The sequence below is a fragment of the Danio rerio genome, chromosome 2 (assembly GCF_052040795.2).
Source record: "Danio rerio strain M-AB ecotype USA chromosome 2, GRCz13ab, whole genome shotgun sequence".
In the NCBI taxonomy this organism is placed as follows: domain Eukaryota; kingdom Metazoa; phylum Chordata; class Actinopteri; order Cypriniformes; family Danionidae; genus Danio; species Danio rerio.
Genome location: NC_141022.1, coordinates 33,233,491 through 33,248,564, shown reverse-complemented (window position 1 = coordinate 33,248,564; position 15,074 = coordinate 33,233,491). Strand labels below are relative to the sequence as shown.

Genomic DNA, 15,074 nt, shown 5'->3' with positions numbered 1-15,074 from the left:
GAATATAAGGTTTGTGTCATGGATCGTTAGAAAACTACTACTGGAGTTCTAAGAACTGCTTTAGAACAGTGTATTTACTGTTAGCACAGATGGAAGTAGTAAAATGGAATATATAATATTATCAGTGATGTAGTATTAAATAGTGACAGAGGTTAATAATAAATGTGCTGGATTTTATTTCCTTTTTTTTTTTTAAATATATTTGTAGAAAAATCAGCTGTCTAATCTTTGTAAAGACACTGAAAAGTTGTAAAGAGTATCCAGAAGACAGAAACATTCCTTAAAACATTACCATACTACTAAAAAGTAAACACAGACAAATAGAAATAATAATAATAAAACATTATAATAAAAAAGCTTCTAGAATTCTATATCTTTTTCTCATAAGTCTGCACCTTCCGGCTCTTTTTTTTCAAAGTGAACTCTGAAAGCTAAAAAAAGAAAAGGTCAGGTGTCAGAGTGTGCTGAATGGCCTTCGCAACGCCCCGGTCACTCCTGACCTGACCCGTCTTATACAGCTGTATCTATTAGCATTCAGCAGAAAGAGGGTGAGTGACAGACCAGTGTTAGACACACATTCAAACATATTACACCCTCTCTCGATGAGGGGTTACGGTCAGGCATTGATGCACATCGGTATGTCAGTATATCAGCATCAGTGTTGCGCATTAGTGTCAGCAGAGCTGGATGTTATGGGACATAACTGGCCACATTAGCACTGGCGTTAGACTGCGATGGGGAGTGAGCACATATTATGTATCCATTACCTTTGTGTGGTAAGATAGAGAAAGCCCTGGCTCCATCTCACTGCCTGAGGGCTCATGGGTTGTGAGATCAACAATGTATCTGGGCTGTAAATCTTTAATAGTGCATTTCTGAAACACCTGAGGAGGGGGAAGGGTATGGACATTAGGGGCTGTATGTATGGTGATGTTTTCTGTGTTGTGGTTGTGTCATTTTGAGATTTCAGACAAAACTAAACGCCTTCATACATGGTGTTCCAAAAATATATATTATTGTGTTCAATTATGTACAGTACTTACTTACTTGTAAATGCAGTATTCAATATTTGAAGTGGATAACAAAAAAGTTTTTTAAATTGTCCTAAGACAAGAATAGATTTGTTTAATAGCTTTTGGACACCTTTAATTAAAGGTAATTGACTATATAGATGCATTAGTAGAAACAAAACAAAAAATAATAATAAAAGTTTATATAATTATTATTTTACGGCAATAAATTAAAGTGGTCCTTTTTGGTATACAATAACTATATTTACATAGACATCGGTAATCGATTTATTTGCCTTAATCTGAATAAGACAATAATAAGATTAAGGTGTTTACATGAGTTCATTCATTCATTTATTTTCTTTTCGGCCTAGTCTTTTTATTAATCTGGGACCACCACAGTAGAATGAACCACCAACTTATCCAGCATATGTTTTATGCTGCGGATGCCCTTCCAGCCCCAACCTATTACTGGGAAACTGCCATACACAATTATTCACACACACTCATACACTACGGTAAATTTCAGCATACCCAATTCACCTGTACCACGTCTTTGGACTTGTGGCACAAACAGGAGCACCCGGTTAACCCCACCCGAACACGGGGAAAACATGCAAAGTTCACACAGAAATGCCAACTGACCCAGCGACCTTTTTGCTGTGTGTGAACGTGCTACCTTCTGCGCCACTGCGTCACGTGTTTACTTGAGTTGCTTTTTAAATGTTCCTTTCATGATCCCGTTTTACATGTTATAGCACATAATACAATTAACGTCACCACGCTATCCACATTTCTTTTGGAGTTTTTATGTAATTTCGGCACTTTTTTAATTTTTTAATTGTCACTTTAACTGCAGTTTGGCACTTTCACTTTCATTCAAGAGCATTTCATTCATGCCTCCCTGTGACAAACGAGATATTAGATGCAAGTATGAACTGCTGGATGAGTATAGTTTTAATGGAATTGGATATTGCATGCTGATTTGAAACCTCAGCATTTCGTGATGCAGGTGTATGTGGTCCTTCAGACTCGGTAGGTGCAGAGAATAGTGTCAAACAGCTGTGTGTGTGTATAGACTATCCTGTCGCAAAATGCGGTACAAATCCTACACGACTGTTAAAAAGTTTAATTAGGGTGTTTACATGTCTGTACTGCACTTCAATTATGTGACTGAAATCGCCATACTCTACGTCTTAATTTGATTTCTGTTTAGTTTGATTATGACTTTAATCGGATTAGGGTCATTAAAATTCCAGTTTTCTTGGTAGACTCTGATTAAGAGTATTAAAATCGGATTATTGGTGTCCATGTGAACATATTCAATGGCATTTTATTTTTCATAGCTCACTGCATTTTATTTATTTGTAAGCATATATTTCATAGATTTTTGTGTGATGTGTACTAATGCTTCCCAGAGACACTTTTTTTGTTCATTTGGTACTGTGGCTGCATTTACACTGCAGATCTACACTGCAACATCTTTTAAAATTGACTCCGATTGTCTGTATTTACACATGGCAAAGGCGCAATGACCAGAGAAAAAGAGTGGGTGCTGCTGACTGACAGCTGATAATAAAAGAGCACTCTTTCCTTCATTTTTAATGTGTTTATAGGTGTTAATTAAGAAAAATATATATTTGTTTAACAAGGTGTTTTACCATCATTTATGATGGAAAAGTTCTCATTTTGCCATCTTCTTCCAATCTAGGCATTTTTAAACCAGTAGGCATCTTAATGTAATGTCCATGGAGTGATTTATGCATGTGACGTATGCCACAGTTTTATATTAGTTTATAATGGTTACATGGCAGATGTTGCTCTCTCTCTCTCTCTCTCTCTCTCTCTCTCTCTCTCTCTCTCTTTTTCCTCTCTCTCTTGTTAACTATGCTTAAATATTTTTTATTATTGCTATTTTAATATTGCTATATGACAACAGGCAGCACAGTGGTGCAGTGGATAGCACAATCGCCTCACAGCAAGAAGGTTGCTGGTTTAAGCCTTGGCTGGGTCAGATGGCATTTCTGTGTGGAGTTTGCATGTTCTCCCCGTGTTTCGGTTTTCTCCGGATGCTCCGGTATGTGAATGTGTGTGAATGATTGTGTGCATGGATGTTTCTCAGTGATGGGTTGCAGCTGGAAGGGCATTCGCTGCATAAAACATATACTGGATAAGTTGCCGGTTCATTCCGCTTTGGCGACCCCAGATTAATAAAGGGACTAAGAGAGAAAATGAATGAATGAATTAATGACCGTTTAAAAGCACTTTTAGTCCTTGTGTATGAGATTTAGGGTTTGGGACTCTGATACCCTCATTTAGGAACAGGTTTTAGCAGAGTTTATGTAATTCACTATGGTTTTTAATGATGCCCAACTCGCATTGACAGGTGAAAATCTGATCTACTTGCTTACACTGCAGACATGAGGGCACGAATCAGATTCATATAAATTTCCAGACCTGAATCTGATTTGAGTAAATCAAAATCCATGTGATTTATTTTTTATTTTTTTCCTGCACATGGGCCATATCCGATCTGTGCCACATGGGAGTAAAAAATCCTAAGTCGTTGAGTCACTTGAACCATGCAGTGTAAATGGAGCCTAAAGGTCTGATTCATGCTGACTATAGAATTGAAAGAAAATCATTGCCATTCTTAACAACAGAGGGCAGCATAAGCCAAATGTCTATAACAAACCACTGCAAACAAACCACAGTGCCCTCATTTTGATGCTTTTGTGTAAATGTTAACATTGGCGTTGCCATTCTGATGTTTGTATGCTCTTAGTATTTGTTTCTTAACACCTCTGACATGTTTCAAACTTCCTCTGTATTTGGTTTTCCACCATAAGTGTATTTGTGTGTGTGAGTGGCTTCTGTGGTGGTTTGCTCACCTGTAGCTCCGCCATGATCTTATCTCCTTCATCCTCCTCGTCTTGAAAGGTGGAGGTGTTGACAGGAGGAGGGGTGCGGGGCTTGGGCTTGACCTCTGGGGGCACACGCGAGGATTTAGGCTGCGGGGCCTCCTCTTCACCCTCCTATAGCCAAAACAACCAGCCAAGTGTGACCGACCCTCACCCTCCATTATACCACTCAAAACAACAAAAGCAGCTGGAATCTTTACCGTGACTTTCCATCACTATTCATAAAAACAGGACACAATATGCAGCAAACGGCACACCCAGGCAAAATATAGCAGGTTGATATTTTAGCAGGTAGTGCTGTTTGTTTGATGTGTTGTTTTCGAATTGTAATAATGATGACAATTGTCAGTTGTCTGGGAATGTGGTTTAGCAAGGTTTGAGTCATCTGCATAATGTTGGTCCGATCTTAAAGGGATAGTTCACCCCCCAAAAATTACATTTACTCACCTTGAGTGGTTCCAAGTGGTTTCTGTTGAACGTAATCCTCTATATATATTTTGTAAAATGTAGATATTTTGTAGAATGCTGGTAACCAAAAAGTTGATAGTCTCTATTCACTTTTAGTAGAAAAACTTATAGTAGAAAAACATACTATGGAAATTAAAGGGATAGTTCACCCAAAAATGAAAATTGTCACCTTTATGTGACTCCAAACCTTTCTAAATTTCTTCTGCCCAACACAAAAGAAGATACTTCGAAAAAACTGTAACCTTTAAAAGTAAAACTGTAACCTTTACTTTCATAGCAGAAAAACAAAACAAAACAAATACTATGGAAGTCAGTAGAATAGGTACAGGTTTCCAACATTTCTCAAAATATATTATTTTGTGTTTAACAGAAGAAACTCATAAAGAGGAGTAAAGGGCGAGTAAATGATGACAGATTTTTTTTTTTTTTTGGGTGATCTCTCTATGAAGAGCAGCAACAATTTGGTTATCAGTGTCCTTTAGTGTATCTTTTTTTGTGTTCATCAGATCAAGAAAACCCATATAGGCTTGGAATAATTATAAGGTGAACAGAAGATGACCATTGATGATGATCATTTAGAGGAAGCTGAAAAAGAGCATGCACCTGAGCACTAGTGGACTCTTTTCGGCTGGTGTAGATCACTTCTCCTGAGCGTCCAGTGGTCAGGCCTGTTGCAGAGGGGTAGAATCTGCGTGGTGGGGGAGGGGGAGGTGATTTGGTGGCTGTTTCAGGGTTGGGCTTTGCTCTGTCAACAGTGGCCCTGTGGGGCTTCTCTATGGCCGGCTTCTGTGGTTTTTCCAAACTGGTCTGGGCTGGTTTATCTGCTTTGGGTCCATGCTGTGGTGTGGCTTCTGTTTGAAGGAAGATAAAAAGTGCCTTGATTATGGCTATAAATCTGGCGTGGTTTAGATTCATCTAGCTACTCAGCCAGATACTCAGGGTTTATTAATAAATAACTTCTAAAACCAACAAGGAGATGTTGCAATATTTACAAGTATTTATCAGCTGATGAAAACAAAACGTGATTCAATAAACAAACAGACAATAACAAAACACAACGGTGGCAAGGTAAACAAAAAAAGAGAATAATGTAATCATCATAAAATTAATTTCAAACAAGATTTGGTTCCCCAAAACAAACAAACCAAAAACATTTTGTAGCACACATAAAAAAAAAAATAATAATAACAAAAATTACAATATAACACTTTAAGGCTTAATTTTCTATTAAAATCATCAATGACAACAAAAAACTAAATCAACACATTAAACCAAGATAAATAAAAAGAGCACAACTTCATTGAACTGGCATATGTGGAGAGATTATACTTTTTAATTTTGGACAGGCTAATCTGTCCCAGATTAAAGTTTTGTGTTGAATGTCATACAATCTAAATGAGTGATTTATATGAGTGGACAGGCATACCAGGGGGTGAAGAAACTTGAAGTGTAGAGTTCATCTCATCTGGCAATGGGCGATGTGTTCGGGAAGGGGCACTGTCCACCTGGGTGCTCACCTCCAGGTCAGGGATGGCCTTCAGAAGGCTTACTTGGGTCTGTTGGAGAATCCTGTCCATTTCATTTTCTGCTTCTGCTCCAGCAGAGCGAATCAGGTCCCCCTCTACAGCCCGTTTTGATACCTATAGAGATTCCAAAAGAAATTTTATTACTTCAGTCAGAGAAAGTATATTTGTAGGAAGTTCATGCAGATAAATACAGCGTAACAGAAATAATTATAAATAATCAAGACATTCTTGTCATGCCGCCAATCCACGGATCTTAATCAATCAAAAGTGAAAGGTACAGTGGAGCCACACCTCTTCAGACATGGGCCTGCTTGTGTTGACATGGATCTCCTCCGCTTGGAGTGGAGGTGTGGAGGATCCAGAGGTTGTTAGCACAGCTTCCTGACCCTGGGGAATTGCTCGCTTTTGCAGGGCAGGACTGTTTTCTCTGCTCCTAGGACTGACCTTCGCCACAGTTGGAGAGTCTCTGCCATGGGTGGGTGTGAGGGGGGGACTGGGGTGGTGAGCATTGGAGGGAACTGTTTGAACACGGTGGACTGTGACTGGAGAAGAGGGCACAGGTTCTGTGTTGATGACTTTGGCAGGTGATCTCGGTTGTGGGGTAGGGGACTCACGAACAGGTTTTGGAGACCTGTGCTCTTCCACTGAATCAGCAGTCAATGCCTTCACTTGGAATTGGTCAGAAGTATGGTTGTGGCTCTCTGTGGCATATCTACAGGAAAACAAAATCCTTATGATGAACGTGCTAAACCATTACAAAGCTCTAAAGGGATTTCAAAACACAAAGAGTTTCACCTTCTCAGTCTACTAAGAGTGTCAGTCAGAGCTTTGACTCTTTTCAGCATGTTGTCCATTTTGTGAGGCTCCTCCTTCAGGAAACGAACCGCCTCTACCTCCACCCTCAACACAGCACGCATTTTCAACTGCAGGGCTGGGAACTCTCCTGAAAAGATACAGTTGAATATTATTATATGGGAATACTTGTGTCTCTCTCATTCGGCACCAATTCAAATGTTCGCAAGCTTGGCATGTTTGGCTTGCTTGCTGTTGAGAAGAGCCAAAAACTTATGATCAAGGGAAATGTACAGGAATTCATTATAGAATGATGTTGACAAGGGCTAAATCATTATGGCAAGGCAACTGGTTTAGAGTATCTGAAATGGCGAGGGTTGACTTCAGTCCATAGGCCCAAAAAGTACAGATGTAATTACCTTTGAGTGTGGCCAGAGCCTCTCCTACTTTGCGTAAGTTGACGGCCCCTTCTTCCACATCCTTCAGAGTGACCGGTCGCTGACTCATAGCAGAGTTGGACTCTTTCTTCAGCATTTCCACATAGTTCTCCAGCTCTCTATAAAATTGTTACAACATGGGATTTGTCATGTCAACAATGATTGCTTTAATTGCGAGTGGAGACAGGAGCTTATCTTACAGTATCAAACAATATTACAAAAACAGTACAGGACATTTTAATCACAGAAAATTCCAATCCAGTAATGTCCAGTAACTGCTTAAGCTGCGCATACCCCACAAGCTTTTATAAAACCTAATCTTAATGTCATACTTTATTATTTGATCCAAAGAACTTGTTCTGCTCAAAATCTAGATATTCGCAGACATGTAGACGCTGCTGTTTATATTTATTTTGAATTCATTTAATCTAGCATTTAGCGAAACATAATACTGTGTGACGAGCAAGTCTTGACAGCAAGTCCTGCTAAAGCTTCAAACCTGTTTAACATGATTTAAGCTTGTTTGTTGACTGACAGTTCACATACACTGAAGTTTCGAAGTGTAAGCAAAGATGGCAACAGAAGTTTGCCCTCAGCTAAATACCTTCAGACGATCATCATAACCTACAGCTTCATCTGATTCTCTGACTTCCTCCCTCTTGAAATGGTTGAGAAGTGTGATTTAACATGAGCTGTACCGGCATATAAAGACTTTAGCAAGGTCACCCTTGCAGGAATCTGCAAGCCAGTACACAGCATACTCTGAGATCATAACGTAGCACAGTCTCTGTGGGAAATTGTTTGTGTTTTTTGTAATTTACCTGAGGGGAGTCTTAAGGGTTTTCCCATGCACAATGTCAAAAAGAAATATAAAGAAATCTTCTTCACTACAGCATGAGCCAGTATTACCGTTGTGCTTGGAACTAATAGATGTTGGTCATGGGTAAAAAAAAAAAAAACATGTTTTATGCAGTTATTATTATTATTATCATTATTATTATTATTATCATCATCATCATCATCATCATCATCATCAGAGTAATATTAGTACATTAACATATTTTAACATTAACATATTCAACTTTTCAGGTTTAGTTTTCATCTAATTTTTCAAATTTATTTTATCTAATATTCAGTCATTCATTTTCCTTCGGCTTACTCTAGGGGTATCAAACTGTTCCTGGAGGGCCGCAGCCCTGCATAGTTTAGTTACAACCTTGCTTCAACACACTTGCCTGTAGGTTTCAAACAAGACTAAATGACTCAATTAGTTTGATCAGGTGTGCTTAATTGGGGTTGGAACTAGGGCTGTGCAATTTAGGGTAAATATATATATATATATATATATATATATATATATATATATATATATATATATATATATGCTGGTTGTTGTATTTCCTCGTGCTGTGGCAACAATTCTGTGACAGCTCTTACAAATCACCTGTTTTTGTATTCCCATATTACCAACCCCCCGTTTTGTGCATTCCCTTGAAGAGGTAGAGGTGTCCCAATTCTCTTTAGCTTGAAGGCATAGGGCTAAGGGGAAGAGGCAAATACCTCTCCGAATGAAGATTTTTCAGGACCACACTTGAAACCAAGGGGTAAGAAAATTTCCCAGAATATACCAGCCACAACAGCAGTATCACTGCACTCGGAAGTAAGGAGATCCACAAATTAGTATTTTTTTTGTCATTATTACAAATTTTTTACAACAAACAAACAAACACATTTTATTATATTCATAACCGCGTTCGTGTTTTACCGTCATGCTGTAAAAAAAACCCCAGCTAAAATAAAAACCGCAAAATTTCGCTATCTGTAATCCATAATCATAACTCCTGTACAGCAGTCCCTTAACATTCTGACATTCAATGACACTCAAATACCCTGTCAGTAATATCTAGTGGCTGGGAATGGGCTTTTTACAGTGTCCGCTATAATGTTAATGTTGTTTTTGGTGTGTTTACCTTGATGAATACAGCCACTGTGTAAATGCACAGTATTGTTATGATCTTGTTGCCACTTTATATCGTTATGATAACATAATATATGCCTTCAGTGATTTCTTGAAGTAAAAAACTTAACACAACCTGAATAACTACAGCAGTCGCGATCGTCTGATCTCATATAAAGCAAGAGATCGCGATAACATCTGATGACGTGTGCAGGTGCTGTAGTGCTTTTCCATATAATAGGGATAATTTTTAAAGCCCTTCCCCTCAACCCTTGGCTTTAAGGGCTAAGGTATAGGGGTACAAAAATAGAATTGGGATTGGGCCTTGCTCTGGGCGGAAGAAATTAAATAATACATATTTCGTATCGCTGCCTTTTTGCGATTAGCTAATCGTAACGTTTTAAATTGAGATTGTGATTTAATTATTCACACAGCCCTAGTTGGAACTAAACTGTGCAGAGCTGTGGCCCTCCAGGAGTTTGACACCTGTGGTAGTCTCTTATTTATCAGGGGTCACCACAGTGAAATAAATGCTTTACACAGTGGTTACACTTCCAGCTGCAACCCAATCTTCTGAAACACCAATACACTCTTACATTTACACACGCGCACACACAAACACACGCACACACTATGGCCAATTTGGTTGATCCAATTCACTTATGGAGGAAATCCGCGCAAACAAGAAGAACATGCAAACTCAATGCCAATTGGCTCAGCCAGGACTCAGCCAGCAACCTTCTTGTTTTGAGGCAACAGCGCTAACCACTGAGTGAAATGTTCCCATTTTAACTAACCAAATATTTTTATTATATCTTTACTTTTAGTTAACACTTTAAAAAATCTTTAGTTTGTAATGTGCTTTGCGTGTTTGTTGTTATTGTATAATATGTATACATCTAGTATTTATTATATGTTGAATGAGATTTTTTAAAAATATTTGTAGTTTTAATTTTATTTAGCATTTAAATCTTCTTTAACATTTGTCATTTATTTTTCCATTTTTCATTTAATATTTCTATGTGACTATCTCAGTTAAAACATACATTTTAAAAGCTGATTTATGACTTTTAGTTTTAGATAACAGCTGTACAACAACACTTTAACACCCATTCTTATGAAAACAATCCGACTTACATTTATTTCCCAGTAAGGACAGCAGGCATTCATCATGACAGAAAACATGAAGACTCTTTCACAAGACTTATTCATTTGAGACAGGTTGGGACAGTGGATTAGTCAGTCATTTCATGCAGGCACACACACACACACACACACACATGCACACACACTCCTCCACCCAGGGATGGCATGAGTTGTCCTTTTACTTCAAGACTTACTGAATAGGCTTCAGAAAAACACTTGGCATAGCACTAATGTAAAATCCCCTCTGTTCACATCTATTAACAGTAGTGACCTTTGTTAATTAATGTGTGCATTCAACATTGACTACAGACATGGGATTATAATCAATTAGTGAGGGTGATTGGGGAGAGGTCAGTGTTGATTATACATGACCAGCATTAAATTTTGGCTGGTTTGCAAATCATTGCCCTGTTTTTTCCTATGTTCTGTTCATGTACAGCTCTCGCTCACATACTGTAGAGGACCAATTCATAATGAAGCCTTCATGGGTAGTTCCTTAATAAAGATTTAACTACTTAAAACTTTAGTTAGTGTATAAAGCTGCTGTTAAGTAACATCTGCAAAGTTGCAAAACGAAGGGATATATTTTTTTACAGATGACTTTTTTTATGGTCTTGTAAAAACTCTTTCCCAGGCTTGTCAAGTTTACATAAACCCCTCCCCCTAATGTTTCCTTAAACATGCATCAGACAGTCAGCGAATCAAAACACTCTACGCCAAAACTGACCAATCAGAGAAATCGTGTATTTCTGAGGTAGTGAAGTCATAAAACCAGTATGTCAAGAGAGATTTTTGGTGCCATTTACACTTGCATGTAAAGTGTCATTTAAGTATGAAAATACCCCTCGTCCAGACTGGCATTTTTATTGTGTTTCCGAATAACTATCTGGATCCCCACTATACAGCTAAAAAGCATGATACGTGACCATTCATGCACACTAGACATGCAAATATGGACAACAATATATTTTTTTCAAATAGTTTACTTGCAATCTGCCAGTTCTGTAATGATCATATAAAAATAACGAAGAGTGATTGTGGATAGCCAGAAACTAAATTGTGGACTTAAGCAATTTTAAAGAGCTTTGTTTTTGCAGGTCGAAGATGCTGGAATAACGCCAGGTGTAATTCAGTTCAATTTAAGTTTATTTGCATAGCACTTTTCACTATACTTTTTGTTCAAATATTAGCGTTATAAAAGGAGCAGATCATTGCATTAAAATCAAAATAAATCAAGTTTAGGTTATTAGTTACCTAAACCTTATTAGTTACTAATAACTTTAATCAACTACTAGTAACTAATAGCTTTTAACAGTTAAAGTTATTATGTATAAACAGTTAACATGCTATTATATAGGTGATGTCTATCATATTAAGTGAATGTGTGTAACCACAACAAAACTTACAATTAAAATGCACTAGTATAAACAATACACTAGTGTCCACTACCTGACAAAAGTCTAGTCCCCTATCCAATTTTTAGGAACAACAAATAATAACTTGACTTCTAGTTGATCATTTGGCATTAGAAATGCCTTATATGAAAGGCAAAGGCCTCTAGATTATACTTATTTTACCAACATAAAATATAATCATGGCTTGATATTTAGACAAAAGTCTTGTCACTTGACAGAAATAATGTATAGTAGAATATAACAGGGGTGCTCAATCCTGTTCCTGGAGATCTACCTTCCTGCAGATTTCAGTTGCTACCCATATCAAACACACCTGAACCAATTAATTAGGACCTGAACACCACTTGATAATTACAGGCAGGTGTGTTTGATATGGGTAGCAACTGAAATCTGCAGGAAGGTAGATCTCCAGGAACAGGATTGAGCACCCCTGGAATATAAAGTCATGGTGCAGTGAAAAAAATAATTAATACTGTATATGACTCGCATAAGCTTGGAGGACTGCATCCATACATCTCTGCAATGACTGAAATGGCTTATTAATAATGTCATCTGGAATGGCAAAGAAAGCATTCTTGCAGGACTTCCAGAGTTTATCAAGTTTCTTTGGATCTTCAATGCCTCCTCCTTCATCTTACCCCAGACCTGCTCAATAATGTTCATGTCTGGTGACTGGGCTGGTCAATTTTGGAGCATCTTGACCTTCTTTATTTAAACTACTTTGATGTGGAGGCTGAAGTATGAGAAGGAGTGCTATCCTGCTGAAGAATTTGCCCTCTCCTGTGGTTTGTAATGTAATAGGCAGAACTAATGTGTTGAGACCTAAGCCTGTTGATGTTGCTATCCACTCTGTAGATACTCATACTGAATGTAACTCCAAACCATGATTTTTCCTTTTTCAAACTCGACTGATTTCTGTGAGAATCTTAGATCCATGCGGGTTCCAATAGATCTTCTGCAGTATCTGTGATGATTGGGATGCAGTTCAACAGATGATTCATCTAAGAAAATCTACCTTCTGCCAGTTTTCCATATGATCAACTAGAAGTCAAGTTATTATTTGTTGCTCTTACAACTGGGACTTTTACAACTAGACTTTTGTCAGGTAGTGTAAACACCATGGTAAGTAATAAGTAAATAATGAACCATGAATGCGTTAAAGCTCACCTTATAAACACAATCAAGCTATTGAAAATGTTTGATTGACCACACTCTAAATGCCAGGCTCAGTAGTATCACAGCAGTTATCTTACCCGAGCTGCAGAAGGACTTTTTCCTCCATGCCGAGATAGTGATGTCTTTCTTCATCCACCTGGACTCTCTGTCTATGAACAGGGTCCTCGAGGTGCAGCACAGTGTCTGAAACCCTCTCCGAGATCTCCTGCTCTGCCTGTTGCATCATCAGCCTCATTGATTCTTGGTTTTGTAGCTGTTTATGCAAAGCAAAAATTGTAAGATTGTATGTTGTATCACTGCACAACAGTAGTTTTGTTCATTTTATTTGTTTGGAGGTGTATTGTACCATTAATTTTGTTTTCTGCAATGCTTACCCAGGTTGCATTTACTTGATCACAAATTTAGCTAAATAGATATATTTTAAATAGATATATACTAAATAGATATAGCTTAGATATAATGTATACAACTTTATTGCATACAATATATCTATATTGAATAATAAGATTTAAGTTACTCTTGTAGTTTAAAGCTGAATTTTCAGAATCATTACTCCAGTCTTTGATGTCTCATGATTCTTCATTCTGATATGCTTAAACATTTATTATTTATTATTATCAGTTCTCCAAACACTTCTATTGATATCTTACAATATATTTTGATGTAATGAAGAGAAAAAAACATTTAGTAGTATAAAATACACTAACAGATATGAAATAGACATAATATTTTACCAATTGTATTAAATGTCTTTAATGTAATTTATATCAATAAAATTATCAAAATTGCTTAATAACAATATATAAAAAAAGACTTTGTTTAAATATTTCAACCTTTTTTGATTATTTACAAGTGAACAATATGAATGATCCTTCTTTTATAATATTACTGCATAATTATTGAGAAATATGTTTTTATTTGATTGATATCTAATTGATTCTAATTCTAATTCTAATGAATCAGTCTGATGTCCAGGGTTAGTCAGATGTATACCTGCATCTGTTTGAGCTGGTGAAGCTGCAGTCTGAGATCAGAGACGTTTCTCCTGAAGGTGGAGAGGATTGAGCTTAAAGCAGGGTCTCTGACTGGGGTCTGAAACTGAGCTGAAGAACTGTCTGTCTGCACAGCTGGCTCCTTAGATGATGTTACAACACACATGCCTGGAGAAAAAAACACCCACATTTAAAAAAATATATATATTGTTCCAGTAAAAACACAAATATGACATACTGTAACTCAGTGATCAACAAGTAGATTCGAAATTAAATTCTAATTTATAGAAACAAGATGAACCGATAAATGAATCATGTCATAATCAATAACTGAAGTTTACTGACCACCGTTCTGTGCTGGGGGTCCCATGTTTACTGTTTTTTCACTGTAGAAAAAGACAAAAAAATGTTTCAGAATCAGCTTGTAGAAATGATAATTATGCTGTTTTTAAGGTGAGACACCTTGTTTATACCTGTTAATTTAGTTTAATTTATGTATTTTAGAGTAATGGAAAGAAAATGTGTAAAATGTCTTTTAAGTGTTTCTTTTATAGTACTTTATCGATTTGTACCTATAGGTTTTAATACACACAATATGTATTATTAAGGCTCTTTTCTCAATTAGTTTTTAGAAATCTTTATATCAGAAGCATTTTAAGAGTTCACACTTTGCTATTGCATGATACAATTTGTGGATTTGGCATGCTCTCCCTGGAATGAACCCTGAGCTCGGAGATACTTGAGCCCAGGGCTCCCGTCTGGTCATGTAGCATGACGGGGTTTGGACCAGCTAGGTCTTGAGAGCTCCCCCTGGTAAAGAAGGAAAGGGGGAGATGGCGTGGATGGGGGGGATTCTTCAAAACAAAGATAAGGAAGGTAGGATGAATGAGTTTTTTACTGGAGGCTAGAATTCATTTGATTGGTCTAGCAATGATGTCTGATTGGACTAGCAATGATTATTGATGCGAGACCAGCCGCGATCAATCATATCACATTAGTTTTATTCATAACAGTATTTTGAATATCTTTACAGAGGGATGTGTTCAAATTATACTGTAATTTGCCTGATCATAGACAACATTTTATTTAAAAAAATCTGTAAATTTATTATAGTTTCATTTTAGTTCTTCAAAGTATTTTCTAAAATATTGAGTAATAAAAGAAGATTTGCCAAATCTCCTCTGTTAAATATTTGACTCCAGTATAAACCCACAACACCAACACTTATGTACAG

At 37.1% G+C, this 15,074-nt stretch overlaps 1 protein-coding gene and 1 long non-coding RNA gene across 27 annotated transcripts in view; one reads left to right on the top strand and one right to left on the bottom strand.

The window, feature by feature from the left end:
* Positions 1 to 15,074, bottom strand: part of si:ch211-207d6.2 — a 99,873-nt gene that overhangs the window by 6,648 nt on the left and 78,151 nt on the right. For 16 of the 26 annotated variants that reach the window (XM_087240922.1, XM_087240937.1, XM_087240923.1 and 13 more), the window contains 9 exons: positions 14,186 to 14,226; positions 13,842 to 14,008; positions 12,926 to 13,101; positions 7,137 to 7,273; positions 6,721 to 6,868; positions 6,217 to 6,637; positions 5,826 to 6,039; positions 5,003 to 5,250; positions 3,902 to 4,045 (listed from right to left, as the gene is read on the bottom strand). In XM_087240922.1, coding sequence (XP_087097048.1) covers positions 3,902 to 4,045; positions 5,003 to 5,250; positions 5,826 to 6,039; positions 6,217 to 6,637; positions 6,721 to 6,868; positions 7,137 to 7,273; positions 12,926 to 13,101; positions 13,842 to 14,008; positions 14,186 to 14,226 — 1,696 coding nt within the window. Of the gene's footprint in view, positions 1 to 767; positions 885 to 3,901; positions 4,046 to 5,002; positions 5,251 to 5,825; positions 6,040 to 6,216; positions 6,638 to 6,720; positions 6,869 to 7,136; positions 7,274 to 12,925; positions 13,102 to 13,841; positions 14,009 to 14,185; positions 14,227 to 15,074 lie in introns of all 26 variants that reach the window. The other 10 variants (XM_087240921.1, XM_087240933.1, XM_087240934.1 and 7 more) reach the window with 1 other exon arrangement.
* The window catches only part of LOC141378336 (uncharacterized), a 55,497-nt gene that overhangs the window by 10,427 nt on the left and 29,996 nt on the right, over positions 1 to 15,074 (top strand). The gene's annotated exons all lie outside the window — the stretch shown is intronic.